The sequence below is a fragment of the Herpailurus yagouaroundi genome, unplaced genomic scaffold (assembly GCF_014898765.1).
Source record: "Herpailurus yagouaroundi ecotype Mexico unplaced genomic scaffold, PumYag 197, whole genome shotgun sequence".
NCBI classification, from domain to species: domain Eukaryota; kingdom Metazoa; phylum Chordata; class Mammalia; order Carnivora; family Felidae; genus Herpailurus; species Herpailurus yagouaroundi.
In genome coordinates, this window is record NW_024412428.1 from 15069285 (window position 1) to 15088133 (window position 18849).

Genomic DNA, 18849 nt, shown 5'->3' on the forward strand with positions numbered 1-18849 from the left:
GTGCAGTGGCATGAAAAGTTGACTCAGTCTGCCTTTGTTGAATTGAATTTTGTCCATTCCAGTAGTTCCCACGCTTAAAGTGTGCATAAAATTGCCAGTGAAACTCTAGTTAAAGATGCAGATTCCTCAGAAATTCTGAGTCTGCAGGTCAATGGCTAGATGAAGACATGTATGTTTACAGGCACTGATGGCAGTTCCCAGTGCATGCCACATTGTCCAACCGTGGATAAATCATTTCCTTGTGAGAAAATAAACGCTGACCCTGTTTATAGGAAAAGTCATAAAGCAAGGTGGCCCTTTTGTAGGTCCTTGACTGGGTCTATCTATAAATACAGGTTGAACATAGTTACCCTATCACCATATCCACTCCTAGGCATATGCCCAAAGGAGCTGAAAGCAGGGACTCAAGCAGATGCTTGCATGCCAGTGTATACAACAGCACTAACACTAGCCAAAAGGTGGAAATAACCCAAACATCCATCAACCAACAAATGGATTTTTTTTTAATGTGGTATATCCATTCAATGGAATACTGCTGTCACAAAAATGAAGTAACTGACACAGGATACAACCTAAACTATGAAAACACTATGCTAACTGAAATAAGGCAGACACAAAAAAGGCAGATAGCATATGATTCCACTTCCGTGAGGTACCTAGAATAAGCCAATTCATCAAGATAAGAAGTGGGTTGAAAGTTACCAGGGGCTGGAGGAAGGAAGAGGGAGAGAATCGGGAGCTACTGCTTAATGGATACAAATTTCCTGTCAGGTCGATGAAAAAATTACGGAAATAGACACTGGTAATGGTAGCACACAACTATGAATGTACTTAATGCCACAATATCGCACACTTAAAAATGGTTAAAATGGCAAATTTTATGTGATATGTATTTTACCACAGCTTTAAAAAATTAAGATATGAAAAACCATTAAGTGCCACATTTTAAGTGTGTGAACTCTACGATGTATGAACTATATCTCCATAAAGCTGGTATAAAAAAAATTAAGGGGCTGAACCAGTGAATTTCAAGATTTCCTTTTAGTCTCACTTATCTGTGGATCTGTATTCAGGTTGCATTTTGCTGTTAATCATTCAGAAAAGAATTGTTTTCTCCGAAATGAAAAGAGCCATTCCTTCCCTAAAAACTAAGCAGCTTCTGCAAAGGTGCTGAGGTCCATCTTTCATGGGTAGGAAGAAGGAAAATATCAACCTGCTAGTCCCACCAATTCAGGAAGACAACGTCAGTGCAGGCAAGCTTTACAGTGCAGATACATTTTATGTAAATACGTGTTGGTGACATAATTATCCTCCTTTCTCTTAACCATGGCTCTGTCCTCAAATGACTTCTCTTCCTGTTGTGTCTCTTTCTCTGTGAATCCAGCCTCTTGTAAGACAGCAGCCATCTCCTTCCAGTCTGTGTGGATGACCCCTGAGCTTCCTCCCAGGGTCTCACTCCACATCAAGCCCTACTGAGTCCACCTCCTCAAATTCATTGTCTTCTTTCCATCCCCATATACCTCCCTTAGTTCAAGTCCTTATAGTTACTCGCCCAGGCATTACTGAGACCATGATTGTTCTCAACAGCCATTACCTCTTAAAAATCAGAGACTACAGTCATAATCAATCATCATCGTACCTGTAGCAGTAGCACAGGGCCTGGCACTTTTTAGGCACTCAGTAATTACTTACTGACTCAATAACATCTATATCTATAACCCTGAGCACCAGCCCTGTGTTCCAAATGCCTGTGTGGTGGTCCATTTACTCTGTAACCAACGAATGAGCGACTACTGTGTTTTAGCGCCTGTGCTACACATATAAAAGAGAAGATGACTGGCAGTCATGGGGGAAATAGACCCAGAAGGAATTATACAATGTAGTGTGTTAAATGAAATAGTAAACATATATGAAAATAGTAGCTGTATTGTTGAGGGGGCAAAAGGAAGAACTGAATAACTCAGAAAGGAAGGGCAACTCCTTTCCTGTCTTCCCACATTTTATAAGTTCTGTGAGGATAGGGACAATTTTTACCGATCTTTTAATTCTCCTTTCGGCTCCCTAAGCAATGCTTTATGTAATAAAAGTTCAATAAATCTCTCTTAAATAAATGAATATATGAACAAATGAATGAGGCAGATCATAACATCTAGCACCAAATGAATCTATTCATGCCTTTAGGAACTTGTTCCTCGGGATATGATCTACCTCACACTCATGAGGTGCATGTAAACCTCTTCATCATTAATCTAACTTAGACCCACTTTATAGCCATGGTAGCATGTGCAATTATGACAACGTGCTTGATTCTCTCTTTTGCCCAGGGCATGCACACTCCCTCTCCCTTACGTAGGCTTCTTCAGTTCAGCAAATGTTTACTGAGTAAGTCTGTCTTCAAGATGCTGTGCTGGCTTCACACAACACAAAGGGAGGACACGCTAGTGAGGTGAGGCCTGACACTGCCCCGGTGAAGTTATGCAAAGAAAAGGCCAAGCGTGGACCCCTCACGTTTCTTGCCCTCAGGCCAAGTCTTCCTGCTTCAGTCAGCGAAGTATTTTATTATGTCAATTGTGCGACCTTTAAAAAAAAGGCCATTTCGTTTCTGAGCGTTCCCAGAGGATTAGAACCAGAAATCAGAGCAAAGAGATGTTGTAGCTCCAGAACAAATGCTCCCAAATGGCCCTGATCTTAGAAGGGGCAGGGTCTAGTGGCCCACAGGAGATTGCCACACAAACTGTAAAGCTCCATATGAACATCAGTAGCCAGTGATTATGATGATGACGGCCCCACCGTGAATAACTGTGTTGGGTCAGGCTCTATGGAGACCGACTGCAGCTTTTTTTTTAATTTTTAAAAAAAATTTTTTTTAACATTTATTCATCTTTGAGACAGAGAGAGACAGAGCATCAACGGGGGAGGGGCAGAGAGAGAGGAAGACGCAGAATCCGAAGCAGGCTCCAGGTTCCGAGCCATCAGCCCGGAGCCCGACGCAGGGCCCGAACCCACGGACCGCGAGATCGTAACCCTGAGCTGAAGTCAGACGCTCAACCGACTGAGCTACCCAGGCGCCCCGACCAACTGCAGCTTTTACTGACCTGAGTGTTGATAGGGGCTCTCTGGCTCGGAGGGGCTTCCTGGGGAGTGAGGGTAGCCGGCGGTGCACGGGGACTGTGAGAACACATGCCCAGGCGAGGGAGGGAACGCAGGGCACGGAGGCTGCTGGAAGGAGTCGGGATAGGTGGCATTGTGTGGCATGAGAGGCTCGCTGTGGAGGGAGGCACTGCGGAACTTGGCCAGGAGGCTGAGCTGGGGGTTGTATTCACTATGTCTTGGCACGAGCACCGGAGGCAGCACTAGGATGAGAAAGGAACCAGCGGGTTAGACTCGAACGTTGGCTCCGCGGCACAAAACCCGGTGGACGCTTGCTGTTTGTGTCTGTCCATTTTTGCTGAGACAACTCTGTTTTCTGGGAACTATCCATCCACCATTCTTTGTGCTTGCTGTAGACCTGTCAGTTAAGGTCCCATCTTTTCCCAGAAAGTGAGCTTGTGAAACAAGCTGAACACCAAAGTTTAACGCTTAAACGCTCTTATTGCAAACTGAGTATTAAACAGAGTATCACAGTAAAAAACAACAACAAACAAAAAAACAGTTTAGAGGAGAATCGTTCTGATGTCAGCACTCTAAAGAGACTGTCTATTCAGTCCTACCACAGAAATTACCAGAGCTGCCCTATTATGTGGCCATCTGCAGATCTAATTGCTTATGTCTTCCTTTAATTTTGCCCATAAAGTGGTTATTTTTTTAAGGCAAAATTGGTTTCTAAGTGATCCTCAGAATTTTTTTTCCCTCAGATACCATGTTGAATTATTCAGATGGCCAGCCTAAATTTTAGGCTCAGTGGTACTGCTAAAGTAAAAAAAAAAAAAAAAAAAAGAAAAGAAAAGAAAAAAAAAATTCTACTTGTCTTTACCAGAAAGATTTAAAGGTAACCAAAAATCATTAAGTAAAAGATAAACAGAGAGTTATAGAAGTAAGAGATAAGCAGAAATAAGAGAACTTATAAATAAAGCCCCATGTGTGTTTCTTCTGAATTCCATACTTGAAAAACAAAAGTATTTTTGATCCTGATTCTAGAATGGATGCAGTTCTCAAAGGCAAACATTATCCAGGCTTTCCTAGTTCCTATTGATTTCTGCAGTGTCACAACACCTGGCAGTTGTCAGTAAATGGTGTTGAGTACAGCCTCTGACCAACATAAGTTCCAGAAAGAGAAGCAGAAAAAACAGAGGGAGGAAGTTATCAAAGAAATAACAGAAGAAAATCTCCCAGAGCTAAAGAAGAATCTATGTCATCACATTGAAAAGAGCCATGGAATACACAACCCAGTTAACGAAAAGAGATCCAGACTTGGTCATACCACCTTGAATTTCAAACATCGAAGGGCAAATGGAATATTCTAAGGGTTCCTAGAGGATCACCTCAAAGCCACCTATGAAGACATGAGAACTGAACTGACTATTGGTTTCCCATCACCAATGCTGGACACTAGAAAGCAATGGACCAAGGGTCTTCTAAGGGAAAATAATTCTTAACACAAGATCCCACGACGGAAACCAATACAGTAGCCAAAAAATAACATAAATCATAAACTAAAATGTAGATATCAAAGATTCAAAAAGAAGAAAAAAAGAGAGAAGTTAATATAAATTAGCTAAATCCTCATCTTTTGTATTAGTCAATGAAATCATCTAAAGGTGATAAATTCAGAAATAGATTTATAAGCATATCATATAGAGTTACCTCCATAATTTTTAGGAATCAATGTGTAAACATTGTCTAGGTGTATATTATCTAGAGTTATCTCCATAATTTTTGGTAATAATGGAAGGAACTAGCAAAAGAACTAACCAATAACGATTAAAAGAAGTTGTTTCTGGAGATGGATGTGGCAGCTCTTGTTTTTAATCACACTATTGATTTGTTACCATACGCAAATATTGATAAAAACTTTCATAAACAAGTAAATATTCTGGGGGCGCGTGGGTAGCTCAGTTGGTTAAGCTTCCTTCCAACTTTGGCTCAGGTCATGATCTCACAGTTTGTGGGTTTGAGCCCTGTGTCGGACTCTTTGCTCACGGCTCAAACCCTGGAGCCTGCTTCAGGTTCTGTGTCTCCCTCTCCCTCTGCCCTCCCCTCACTTGTGCTCTCTCTAAAAACTAAATAAACAGGGGTGCTGGGTGGCTCAATCGGTTAAGCATCCGACTTCAGCTTAGGTCATGATCTCACACTCCGTGAGTTCGAGCCCTGCGTCGGGCTCTGTGCTGACAGCTCAGAGCCTGGAGCCTGCTTCAGATTCTGTGTCTCTCCCTCTCTCTGCCCCTCTGCTGTTCATGCTCTGTCTCTCTCTGTCTCAAAAATAAATAATAACATTAAAAAAATTTTTAATAAAAAATAAACATTAAAACAATTTAAAAAAAATTTTTTTTAACGTTTATTCATTTTTTTTTTTAATTTTTTTTTTTTTCCAACGTTTATTTATTTTTTGGGACAGAGAGAGACAGAGCATGAACGGGGGAGGGGCAGAGAGAGAGGGAGACACAGAATCGGAAACAGGCTCCAGGCTCTGAGCCATCAGCCCAGAGCCTGACGCGGGGCTCGAACTCACGGACCGCGAGATCATGACCTGAGCAGAAGTCGGACGCTTAACCGACCAAGCCACCCAGGCGCCCCTAAAACAATTTTTTAAAGGGTAAATGTTTCAGAATAAACAAACAACAACAATAGCAATAAAATAACATCAATCACAAAGCCTACCACTTATCCACCATAAAACATCTATGTCTTTCTTAACAAGCAACACTTTTTCGTTCTACATGTAGAAAATAAACCCTAAGAGGTAAATGAAAAGTCTTAAACTAAACCACAACAGTCGAGGGTGCAGAGAAACACATTATTTCTTCCCCCTTTAAAAGCCAATATGTGCATATACTGTTTTATGACATTATAGGGCACCCAATGGCATCATTATTCAAAAAATGAACTGGATGATAAGCCATTAAACTTCCTTTTATGTGTTCCATGAATACGCAGGAGAAAGATGACTTTCTCCATGAGTTGTCTGAAAGTGAGGGCCTGACAGAGTAAATGGTATATGGCTTCTTTTGCGATGACGTTTCTTCATCACAATGATAACAAGGTTCAAATAAACACTCACTTTTCTTTTTTGAGTGGACTCATACCCCCTGAATACACAGAATTCAATTTCTTCGTAGGCCACAGATCAGAAGCACCAAAAGAAAAAAAAAGGGGGGGGGGTCCGTCCTCCTTTACTGAGACAAATGCCTTGATAATGTGTTTTCACCACCTGGATGAAAACTTTTGTAAAGAAAGCCGATGGTATCATTCTGGTGTTATTCAGTTTGACTGGCTAGTTTACCTTAGATTTACACTGATCATATTTTTAAACACTTTCACTCAAAACATAGCTGTCTTAGTCCATTTGGACTGTTATAACAGAAATACCATAAACTGGGTAGCTTATAAACAATAAAAATTTATTCTTCACAGTCCTAGAGGCTGGGAAGTCCAAGATCAGGGTGTAGCATGGTCAGATTCTGGGGAAAGTTATCTCCCAAGCTACATATTCTGATCATCTGGGTCCTCATAAGGTGGAAAGGTATAAGGGATTTCTCTGAGGCCTCCTTTAGAAGAGCACTAATCCCATTCATAAGGGTCTTTCTTCGTGACCAAATCATCTCCTAAAGCTCCCATCTCCTGATATCATCACCTTAGGCATTAGATTTTCAACATGTGAATTGGCGGGGAGGGGTACATAAACATTCAACCCATAGTAATAGTTATTCCTAATTACTAAATTCTATTTCTAGATCACAACTGCTGCTTACAAATATGACACAGTGGTTCAATTTTATGCCATCTTTTAAATACCACACTGTCTTATTTTTTTATTTTTATTTTTTTTAAGAGACAGACAGCGACAGAATGTGAGCAGAGGATGGGCAGAGAGAGAGGGAGACACAGGATTTGAAGCAGGCTCCAGGTTCTGAGCTGTCAGCACAGAGCACCACAAAGGGCTTGAACTCAAGAACCGTGAGATCATGACCTGAACCAAAGTCTGACGCTTAACCGAGCCACTGATGCACCCCCAAATACCACACTGTCTTAACAACTAAGTCTTAACAACTAAGCATTACAAGGGGGCAAAAGTGGCAGGAGTTACTGTGTATATGGGTTATGTACAAAGCAGAGCTGAGAAAAGCTTTTGTATCTTTTTCAAGAGTCATGTGGTTTTGATATATGGGTACTTTCAGTCAAGAAGAAATTGTACTCCTGAAATAAGTTCCAGTCGCAAGGAGTAAAATCACCACATGCTGCAAAAACACTTTTCGCATGGCTTCTACTAAACTCCAGCCATGCAAAGTGAGGTTTGAGTACTAATGACACTCGTACTAACTGCTGGGTACCAGTCGATGAAGGTGCAGTATTGAAACTGAGAGTTAAGGTTTAAAATTTGAACAGCAATTTGACAGAGCAATTTTATATCTGTTGAAATGAAGAGTAAAACAAAAACAAAAACAAAACTGAGCTCACATTTGGTAAGTCTTCTTAAATGTTCATTTGCCTGGCAATTCATTTGTATTACAGAAGTATTGATATTTGAAGGGTTGGAAATTTAAAAATTAAAAACTGGTCCTTCACTACAGGTAGTTTGAAAAGCATTTAAATAGATGATTTAAGTGGTTGTGTGAGTAAAAAGAAAATCTGAGTGTAGCCCTCAATGTTCCTAAAATGAGGGAGTCAAGAAAATGAGATTTCAAATGAAAAAGTTAAGCTTTATGATAATTAGGAACCCAATAAACTTGCTTAACATTAGCATCCTCACTGTTCTCAAAATATTTACTTTAAACACGACCAGAAAGCTAGATGTAAAATCTGCTTTTTCTAATAAAAAACATCATAGTTAGGAATAAAAAATCCTGTGTAGCTTAAATATTACCTTAAAATTAATATTATATCTACCCATCTTTCATTTTGGGAAGTCAAACCTAAAATATAATAATATGAAATCTACCTGCCATATGTAAAAATATTTACATTTAACATTTTTTTTTTTTAGTGTTTAGTTTTGAAAGACTGAGAGAAACAGAGCATGATCAGGGGAGAGGCACGGAGAGAGGGAGACACAGAATCCAAAGCAGGCTCCAGGCTCCAAGCTGTCAGCAGAAAGCCCTATACGGGGCTTGAACTCAAGCACCATGAGATTATGACCTGAGCTGAAGTCCGATGCTTAACTGACCAAGCCTACGAAGCCACCCACGCGCCCCTTGCATTAATATTTCTAAAAGAACCTTACATAAACTAAAACACCAAATAAGGCTTTAAACTTAGGTTTTCTAGTATTCAAAAGGAAAACCAGAGACAATGAGCCAGATAACTTCTTGCAATGTACATTTTACAACTCCATTACTCAGGAAGAGAGAAATGATTTCTTAATGAACATTTTTTTCATCAGGTATACTTTGAGTGCTTACTGTAACTCATATCTTTGAAACAAACAAGCAAAAAAGAATCAAGTCATTGTCATAAACTTGGACCTGAATGACTTTTTTTTTTTTTTTTTTTTTTTTTGGTATACAGAAAGAGCCCAGAGAGAGAGGAAGGAAAGAAGGGAAGAAAGCTAAGACTTATATGATCTAGTGAAAACATGTCAGATTCTCCAGGGCTTTCTCAACAGTCTTCTACAGAGACTCACTCAATCCCAGGATGAGGAAACTGTGAGAAGCATCCACACGCAGGCAGTGACTTCCCTGACTATAGTTATACAACACGATGGCAAGATTTTGGAGCCTGAAAGGTGGCCTAACTCAAACCACTGTAGGCTGGGCACTTCCTAGTACTGCTGTAAGGTTAACGCCAGGCCTACTTAGACACAACCACCTCTCTCTCTCTTTTTTCTTTTTTTGTTTATGTATTTTTGAAAGAGAGAGACAGACAGAGAGAGTACCAACAGGGGACGAGAGGCAGAGAAAAAGGGACAGGGGATGTGAAGCAGGCTCCAGGCTCCATGTTGACAGCAGAGAGCCCAACTTGGGGCTTGAACTCACGAACCGTGAGATCACAACCTGAGCTTAAGTTGGACACTCAACCGACTAGCCACCCAGGTGCCCCCTAGACACACCCATCTTTTAATGAACATGGGCCACTTGGCAGAGCTCATGTGCCAGCCCTCTGGTCTCCCGGAATGAGACAGGTGGCCAGTCAGGGAGAGGAAGCTCCTATGAAAACTGCAGCCCTATAGCCAAAGGAACACTCTATCCAAAGAGAAGTGTAGTCAAACTGCTACAGCCAGTGTGAAGGACAAGGGCAAACATCAGACTTCATAAAGGGGGTGAAATATATGTACCCCCCCACACACACATATGGGTACATGAAGAGTTTTAGAACAGTATTGAAGCCATATTTAAGAACAACTGCGAATCTTTCCCAGCCCCTGTTGCTTTCAGTCCTAAAAGGATTTCTAGCAATTCTTCCACTGGCTGTTTTCAGACCCAGATATGAGATACTTCCATGCACCTGAGCTTGGGGAAAGTGGCAGCAAAAACCTCCTTTAGTTTAGTTCGGTTTCATTGAGGGAGAGAGAATAGAAAGGAGGATGTTCCTTTTTTTTTTTTTTAAGTTTATTTATTTTGAGAGAGAGAGAGTGAGTGAACAGAGGTGAAGCAGAGAAAGAGAGAGAAAGATTCCCTAGCAGGCTCCACACTGCCAATGCACAGCCTGACTTGGGGCTCGATCTTACGAACTGTGAAATTGTGACCTGAGCCAAAATCAAGAGTCAGACACTTAACTGACTGAGACACCAGGGTGCCCCAGGATGTTCATGTTCATAGCAAGGCCATATTAATACCTTCAAAGACCTCCAAGAACTGGAAAAACATGATGACAACTGCAAAATACATCAAAACAAAAATTCATTTTTCAAAATCTCACAAAACGTCTATGTATACTAGAAGCACCTTCTTTCTAGATTTTTCTGACTGCAAAAGTTTGGATTACTTCCTCGGATTTGAACCTCCCCTCTTCCTTTTCCTTTGGTGAGGTGGGGTGGGGGGCAGGGCTTGTCTTGCTGATGCCCCATCACTCCTCTTCAAGTGGGACAAGACTCCTTAACTTTAAAGATAAACCATGACATCAGGAAGAAAATCTCACCTGGAGTCTCCACCCGGCGATAGTGGTAGGGGTTAATGCACACCTCTTTCTGCTTGGATCCAAATGGGAACTCACAGCACTCCAGCGGCTTCAACTCGTGGTGAGACTGGAGATCAGGCCAGCGCCACACTCGGCAGTAAATGACGTGGGGCAACCCCTTGCGGTGGGACACCTGCAGCCGCCCATCCAGGGACCTGGGAATTGTAACGCATTTGCTGGGCTGCCCCGGGCAGCTGAGGGCCCTCTCCAGCTCATCCATGGCTCCTTTCTTCTTCTTTAATTTCTTTACTAAAGAGTCTACTGCCTTCTCTGCCCACTTTTCCTCTTCATCTCCTTGCTTCCAGCCTAGCAGTCTCTTCACTGCCGGGCTGGTGAAGGAGAAGAGGGAGCTGATGGGGGTGCTGGAGTGCATAAGAGGTGAACTGCAGGTGTCCAGTGCAAAGAGGACCTGGACAGATAGCCCTTTATTGCATGCAGGGCCTGAGGGAAGTATGCAGCAAGTAACTCTCCAGGGATGTCATAGGTACAAACTCTCCAGGGATGTCATAGGTCTTCCTTTTCTTCTGGAAGTAACTGACCGATTCAGGCTGGGAACTGTGTTGACTTTCTGCTAGGTCCTAGAATAGGCTGGCCAAGTCTGAAAAACAAGAAAAAAACACTCCAATCAGCTTAATCAGGATACTTTTCAGAAAAAAATTAAAGGTTGGATATAAGGAAGAAAATACACTTCAAATGTTTTGGACTTGAAAACATCTTTGGCTCTTCCTTCTCCATTATCCCCTGACCCAAGTCTTGGTGATTCTGCCTTCAAAATGTCTTCTAGAATTTGAAACTTCCTCTCCATTTCCACCAGTATCTGAGGCCTAGCCCACCTCACCATGCCTAGACTACTGCAACAGATTCTGAAGTGGCTCCTCTCTTCCAATTCGAATAATCCATTAAATCCCAAATATAAGTTTTACTGAGTCATTTTCCTATTTCAGAAATTACAGTGGCTCCTTAGTTTCCCAAGCATAAACTCCTCTGCCTAAATTTGAGAGCCTCTGTAATCTTTCCTCAACGTGCTCACACTTCTCCCTTTCTCAATTACAGTTTATGCAAGTAACCCATCTTCACTGATGAAAGAATATGTACATGGAATAAAAAAATTAGGACACTAATAACCTCACCATTTGTATATGTTCTTCCAAACGACTTTACAGGGACAGTGGTTCCCAAAGTGTGACCCAAGGACTCCGGCGAGTCCCAGAGTTCCTTTCAGAGAGCTGCAAGGCTCTCTCTTTTCCAACTACATATCTGTGTGTGCAAGACTTTTCTTCATGTAATTCAACTTTAAAAATATATCACAACTGGGGCGCCTGGGTGGCGCAGTCGGTTAAGCGTCCGACTTCAGCCAGGTCACGATCTTGCGGTCTGTGAGTTCGAGCCCCGCGTCAGGCTCTGGGCTGATGGCTCAGAGCCTGGAGCCTGTTTCTGATTCTGTGTCTCCCTCTCTCTCTGCCCTTCCCCCGTTCATGCTCTCTCTCTGTCCCAAAAATAAATAAAAACGTTGAAAAAAAAATTAAAAAAATATATATATATATCACAACAGATTATATGCAGAAACGTAAGAGAATTCCAAGTGTCACCTATTAACCAGGCATTAAAGGGATTTGCAGAGATATAAAACAATAACACTCTTTCCAATAATTCTTTTTAAATATAGTTTTTTAAATAAAAATGTTTATGCTAATATATAATGGGTTTATCATTCTCTTTTAATGAATAATTAAGTATTTTTAAGTTTCTCACTCTTAATTTCAAAATGATAAATATTTGATAGATATAAGACACATACACAAAGAACCTTTGGAGTTCTCAATAATTCTTAAGAGTAGAAAGAAGTCATAAGACCAAAAAAGTTTGGGAACTGCTTTTTTAGAAGTTACATATAGTAACGGTACATAAATGTGGACAGAAAAAGGTACTGCTGTCACATTTGTTATTCTGCCTGAAAATCAGCTGAATTCTTCTTCGTCCTGGCACCCAGAGGAGACATTCTTTCCCAGTTATTCAACATTCCCATTTAAATTTCCTGAGGCTGAACTATACTTCCTCCTCCGTGAAATAGTTGGCTTAAACAAAACCCTCTCCCTCCTCCAGATTTTAGAAACCAGCTACCTTATTAATGTTTAAAGTGTCTGTTGGTAACATTTTGGAGCAAGCAAACTCTCAGTTTTCAAGAATCATCCTAGCTCAGCATCTCCAACAATCGCTTGTTTAGTATGAATTAAATATCATTTTCTCCTCCACTTCCCTGGAGGGAAAGCTGCACCTTTCTGAACACAATGATATAAACTTCTCCCAACGAAGGTGCTACATAAACCCCTGCTATTGTAATTATCAGGGGCCCCATGTGAGGAGGATGTCAGCCTGGTTACTCAAAAATTGATGAATTTAGTAAATTAAAGCAACACCTGCATCATTTTATTCTGTATATAGACTTACTTTAGCAGTGTATAGAGGTAAATGATGATGGAAAGGAGACTTGAGGGCTTTGATAGCTGGGTTTTTTCACTTGGAAGTTTGACTTACACCCGGTTTTATTTAGAAAGGTTGATTTTGTGGCTTAACGGTCATGAAATATAGTTAAGTCACTATGTTCTAGTTCTGTTTACTTAATCAAGACAGGCTGCCTTAAAGCAATGGTTGAAGAAGATTAGGAGCTTTAAAGAGAAGTAACATGATGCAAAATAATCTGAACCCCCAACAGGCTTTGAATTATGCTTAGTTTTACATGGGATTTCTATTAGTAAATTGTGAAATAAATATTTAAGTTTAGGTCAGTGACTGATAAAAGCTTTCTATAAAATGTTCCACAGAGTTAAACTAAATATACCCTTTAAAAAACGTTTGTTCCAGCAGACAAGTAACCGTTCTCTAAACCAGGGCTCATTGTTGTTTTAAACTATGTGTTCCTATCTACGAATGGCACTTGAAATCAACTTATTAGAACAAAACAGCTTTTGTAAAAACAACAAAATAGACTATAGTGCTGTGCAGCTAATGAAGGAAGAGTATTTTTTCGCTAAAACTTTCATTCAGAGGTGTATGTTCTGTGTGACAGATGGACATGAGGTCACAATGGAATTTGCAATGCACAATGTAATGTCATTTGGTATTGTGGGTTACAATCAAAAAAGATTGAAAAGCACTACCTTTAAGCCATAGAGTTCCTCAAGCCATGTCTGTTTGAGGTTCACCTTGATAAGTGACTTGCCAGGGCCACTATCCCTCCTCATCCTTTGGGAAAACACCGACTGGTCAGAAACCTAAGGTCCAAGGAACCCTGCCTCTACAGTCTGATCTCACTGCCACATTCTGAATCTATATAATGGTCTCACAGTGGCTCTTTATAGCTCTAAGACCCAGCTCCCATCGCATTACACAGAGGCTCTTGCATTGAGGGAGGCCCCAAAAAGTCAAATTTAGAATCTCAGAGTATTTAGCACTAAATTTGTAATAGGAGCCTCCAGGCAGGGAAGGAAAGAGGATAGAAAATATCAAAAAGTTAAGGTTTAATAAAGCTGGCTGGTGGGTACACAGATGTTCAAAATAATATTCTCTACACTCGTTCTTTGTTTTGATACGTTTTTTAATAGAACAAGTAAGTTTAAAAAGTGAATCAGACTTGGAATCTCACTAACATTAAGGCCTCAGTTCCTATTCGTCCAGGGGAACCATTGAAGGTTCATTAAGGCCATTCCATTCTCACTCATATAAAGTCTTTGCCACCAAAGGAACAAAGGGCCCCTTGTTTATCTCCAGCTGGTCATCACTCTGACATCAATAGTGCACCCCCCCTTCCCCCCATGCAAGCTTGTTTAGTAGTGTCAACCTGGCTCAGAACAGCTTTCCACTGTCAGATAATTTAAATGCCCTTAGACTATCTGCTCAAACTGAGCACAACCTCCTCAAGTAGCACTGCCCAGGCCCATCATCATCATTAAAACAGAGCACTCCCAGGGAGGTTATTAAAACACTGTTTCACAAATAGGAGGGGGGTTGTTAATACTGCTATAGTTAGTTACTCTATTCCTATAAAATACAAAGAAGGATAAAGCCATCTTTATAGTCTATAAAGATGAATGTATGTGAAGTATTTATAAACAAAAACCTGACCAGACAATTTCCACAAAATCTAACAAGATCTATGGAAGAGAGATGCCAGGCGGTACAGGGGGAGGAGTCTCTGGCCCAACTTTGGGGGTTCTGGAAGGATTTTGGAGATGATTGCTGAGCTGCCCTTAGAAGGATGTAGGTCACAGTTAAAAAAACAAACTAACTTGGCAGATTAGGATGATTTTCTAGTAATTCTTTTTGTGGTTAAATTCTCACTTTCCTAAGACAACTGTCTATCCCTTGTCACAAACCAACCATGTGAGCTTTGGCAAGTCATGTGGTCTCTCTGGCCCCCCTCATTTCCTCGTCTGCAGATCAAGGGGGGCTCACCCTCAAAGTAGGCTCTGCCTGGGCAATAGTTCCATGACTCCATGGCTGTCGGCTGTAACCTGCCACATGGGACTGTGTGACTCCTTCAGCTGCTGCCGACACGACATTACTACCCTAGTCTACTCCTGGGGTAGCACAGCCTGAGAACGAAGCCTTCACTCATGAAGCTATATTGCACAGAGCAGAGCAAAACAATTTTTTCCACTGTTGTCAAATTGACCCTCTTTATAGCAAATGTCATGTACCAACACAGCATGATTTCCACTCTTCTCTCCATACTTTTGTTTCTTTCTAGCATTGTCTTTATTACCATGAAGGAACCAGAGTGAAAACATATGCTTGGGGGGCGCCTGGGTGGCTCAGTTGGTTAAGCGGCCGACTTCGGCTGAGGTCATGATCTCGCGGTCTGTGAGTTCGAGCCCCGCGTCGGGCTCTGTGCTGACAGCTCAGAGCCTGGAGCCCGTTTCAGATTCTGTGTCTCCCTCTCTCTGACCCTCCCCTGTTCATGCTCTGTCTCTCCCTCTCTCAAAAATAAATAAAACGTTAAAAAAATTAAAAAAAAAAAGAAAACATATGCTTGGTATTACTGTGTTTGACATTACATGCAGTGCCTTCAGTCAAAGCCCTCATCACCCCAGACCTCCACAAATGTTATCTGCTGGCCATTACAGCTTGCCTTCTGTAGGCAGAAGGACAAAAGCACAGCTCATCCCTCCTCTGGCTCACTCGTGGTCCACTTCACATACAGCACAAAACAGTATTTCCTTTTTTTTTTAATTAAAAAAAGAATTTTTTTAATGTTTATTTATTTTTGAGAGACAGACAGAGTATGAGTGGGGAGGGGCAGAGAGAGAGGGAGACACAGAATCCAAAGCAGGTTCCAGGCTCCGAGCTGTCAGCACAGAGCCCGACGTGCGGCCTGAACTCACAGACCGCAAGATCATGACTGGAGCCGAAGTCAGACACTCAACCGACTGAGCCACCCAGGTGCCCCACAAAACAGTACTTTCTTTTTTGGGCATCTGAATTTTACAATAAACTTCAACTGAGTAAGCAAAAAAAACCCTCATTTTCAAGTTTTTAAAATAAACAGGACCACTTAAAAGAAGAGCAGAGCTGACCACAAGCATATACACTATGATTTAATTACCTAATTCCACCCTAAATTCCAATTTGTCAGGCTGTACAAAAGTTTGGGAGATAGGAACGTTTCATTTTTAAGTTGTTGGTTTAAATCAAACTCCTGTTAGCAGTTACTCAAGATTATTTTTCCTTATTGTCCTCCTTGGAAGATTCAATTGGTGATTTTAATCCTGACGAGAACAAAATTTAAAAAATACCATTTATGATGAATATGTTGGCTATCTGCCCTGGAGCATGCCAAAGCATTGCACACACAGAACTTCTGAGCAACCCTCCAGGGGCACTGCTTCCTTGTCAGTGTGTCCAAGAAAAGTCAACATCACCAACCACGCTGTATGCCAGCCAGCCTAGGGGATCAGATAGCATTTGCCCATTCTGCAAGGGCCCACTCCAGAAACACTCACCACTTTGAGACATAATTGTTCCATTATTTTTGTTTTTTAATTTTTCAATCTTATCAATTTTGACCCTCTAATCCATAGTATCCCTACAGTATCCCTATTTTTATAGCACTTTTGTATACCAGTAATTAATATGGCAATAACAAGTGTCTTAAAGTTAAAAACAGATCCAAAAAAATGTCTACCTAGAAAATAGTTGGCTATTATTACCCCTATTGGCACATATATATCATGTCTTATTACTGCATACACTTGGAGAGAAACCAAGCTTAAAACACACACACACACACACACACACACACACACACACACACACGAGCGCGCGCGCATTGTGTATTTCACTTAAACTAGTCTGTCATCCCTATGTGTTTCAAATGAGTGGTAATTACAAGTTTGCATTGTAAGGGATAAATACCCCATACATGTACCAGTTTAGTGTCACTGGATAAACATGTCAGTTGTGTAAACATGGAAATGGTATCATAATTTCATACTCTGGGAAAGACGCTTTTCTAGCTGTATTCAGAGCTTCCCTACAAATCTGTGAAAGGGCAGTTCCTGTTCATAGTTTGCCAGTGAGCATCTTCTTGCAGGGTAGAGTGTCTTCTGACCACAGTGAAACAGGAAGATGACAGAGATGCATCTTTATAACAGAGGCTCTACTCAAGAGGGCCATGGTGGGATTTCAGGTCATCTATTAGACATCTGAACTGTCTGCTCATTTTGGGTGACTGCATATATGGATTTTTCTAGGAAGACAGTCCATAGGTATTTTTCTTAAAATTATTAAAAGAATCTCTGACCTATGAACACTTACAAAAAAAAAAGCAATGAATTAGAAGAAACTGGAAAGAAGGGGAAAGAAGTAAGAGAAGGGGTAGAAGCTGAAGAGATAAAGAGAATTACTAATTATTCTAACTGACTAAAACAAAGGAGAGTCTTAAGAAAGACTAGGGTCAGAAGATTCTGGAAAGATGGTGGAGTATGAAGCACCAGAAATCTGTCTCTCCATCTAGACAATGATTGCACTGGCAGGATCTGTATAATGTAACTAGGCTGGAAATCTAGAGTCAGTTGAATGCTTAGATGGTAAATGTGGATAGTTTTGGCCAATTTCAGTTCTTAGCCCATTAGCAGCCACTTATCCCCTACCCCTTGGCAGGCAGCTGTGCATGTGTCCCTGCAGCACCTTGCAATCACTTCGCCAGGATCTAGGGAAGAGGAAAAGGACCCTGTCCTCCAAACATCAGGGATCTGTGCTCTGAGCACCAATTGTTGTTTCTGATCACTGAGGTGTCAATGGGAGGGTAGCCACTGTAGTTGCACCCTCCCCAGTGTTTCAGGTCTTTCCTTCTCTGGCTAAAGTGACTTCAAGGGTGTTTCAATAGGGCCAGCACCCTTCCCCCATCCCTTTTATTTTTCTCTTTTTATTCTTGTGGGAGCTAGACATTAAAGACTAGGACACTCAAAAGCAACTGCATACGTGGGGAAAATTAGAAAGTGACTATGCATATCTAGGGAAAGGAGCAGGCTCAGAGAAGACTTGAGAAGACCTTGAGTTTACACCTCAGGCTGATCCTTGGCACAGAAACAGCCTACAACATTAAAACAAAACACAACAGGGGCGCCTGGGTGGCGCAGTCGGTTAAGCATCCGACTTCATCCAGGTCACTATCTCGCGGTCCGTGAGTTCGAGCCCCGCGTCGGGCTCTGGGCTGATGGCTCAGAGCCTGGAGCCTGTTTCCAATTCTGTGTCTCCCTCTCTCTCTGCCCCTCGCCCGTTCATGCTGTCTCTCTCTGTCCCAAAAATAAATAAACGTTGAAAAAAAAATTAAAAAATAAATAAATAAATAAATAAAACAAAACACAACAAAACAAAAACAGCCCAAAAGCAATAACAAAATCCAGCATTCTCCTGGCAAAGGGAGAGAATCTGATTTCCAGATTTGCCACATTATCAGATTGAGATGTTTGGGTTTCAACAATAAATCAGAGGCATACAGAGAAATGGACAAGTATGACCCATTCACTTTAAAACAGAAATGAAAAATTCATTAGAGGGTTGCAAAGTGGGCCACTGATATTCAAAGCGCTCAAAGGTAAAAACTATTAACCAAGAATCAACCAAGAACCAAGAGCATGTGCGTCTTGATCTCGGGGTTATGAGTTTGAGCCCTATGTTGGGTGTGGAGATTACTTAAAAAACAAAATAAAATCTTTAAAAAAAGAGAGACTGATGAATTTAAAATAATTATTACAGTTTATGTTTTCAGGCATACAATGTATAAAGATGCAATTCTGTGACATCAACAACTGAAAGGGATGGGGCTGGAGCAGTGAAAAAGCAGTTTTATATGTTATTGAAGTTAGCCTGGCATAAATTCAAATTGGAGTGTTATAACTTCAAGATGTTAAAATAATTCCAATGATAACCAAAAATAAAACAGCTAAGGAATATACACCAAAGGAAATGAGACAGGAATTTGAATGTTTCACTTGACATAAAAAACTTAACACAAAAGAAGTAGTGCAGGAAATGAGGGACCAAACACAGCTATCAGGCATATAGAAAACAAATAGCAAA

The 18849-nt window shown here is 41.0% G+C and overlaps 1 protein-coding gene across 6 annotated transcripts in view; it reads right to left on the bottom strand.

Annotated features, from left to right (window-relative positions):
- The window catches only part of SMAD9 (SMAD family member 9), a 74287-nt gene that overhangs the window by 17384 nt on the left and 38054 nt on the right, over nucleotides 1-18849 (bottom strand). For all 6 annotated transcript variants that reach the window (XR_005782364.1, XM_040448229.1, XM_040448227.1 and 3 more), the window contains 2 exons: nucleotides 10231-10867; nucleotides 3096-3353 (listed from right to left, as the gene is read on the bottom strand). Coding sequence is in view for 5 of the 6 variants with exons in the window: in XM_040448229.1 (XP_040304163.1) it covers nucleotides 3096-3353; nucleotides 10231-10642 (670 nt within the window). In the remaining variant the exon portion in view is untranslated. The remainder of the gene's footprint in view (nucleotides 1-3095; nucleotides 3354-10230; nucleotides 10868-18849) is intronic.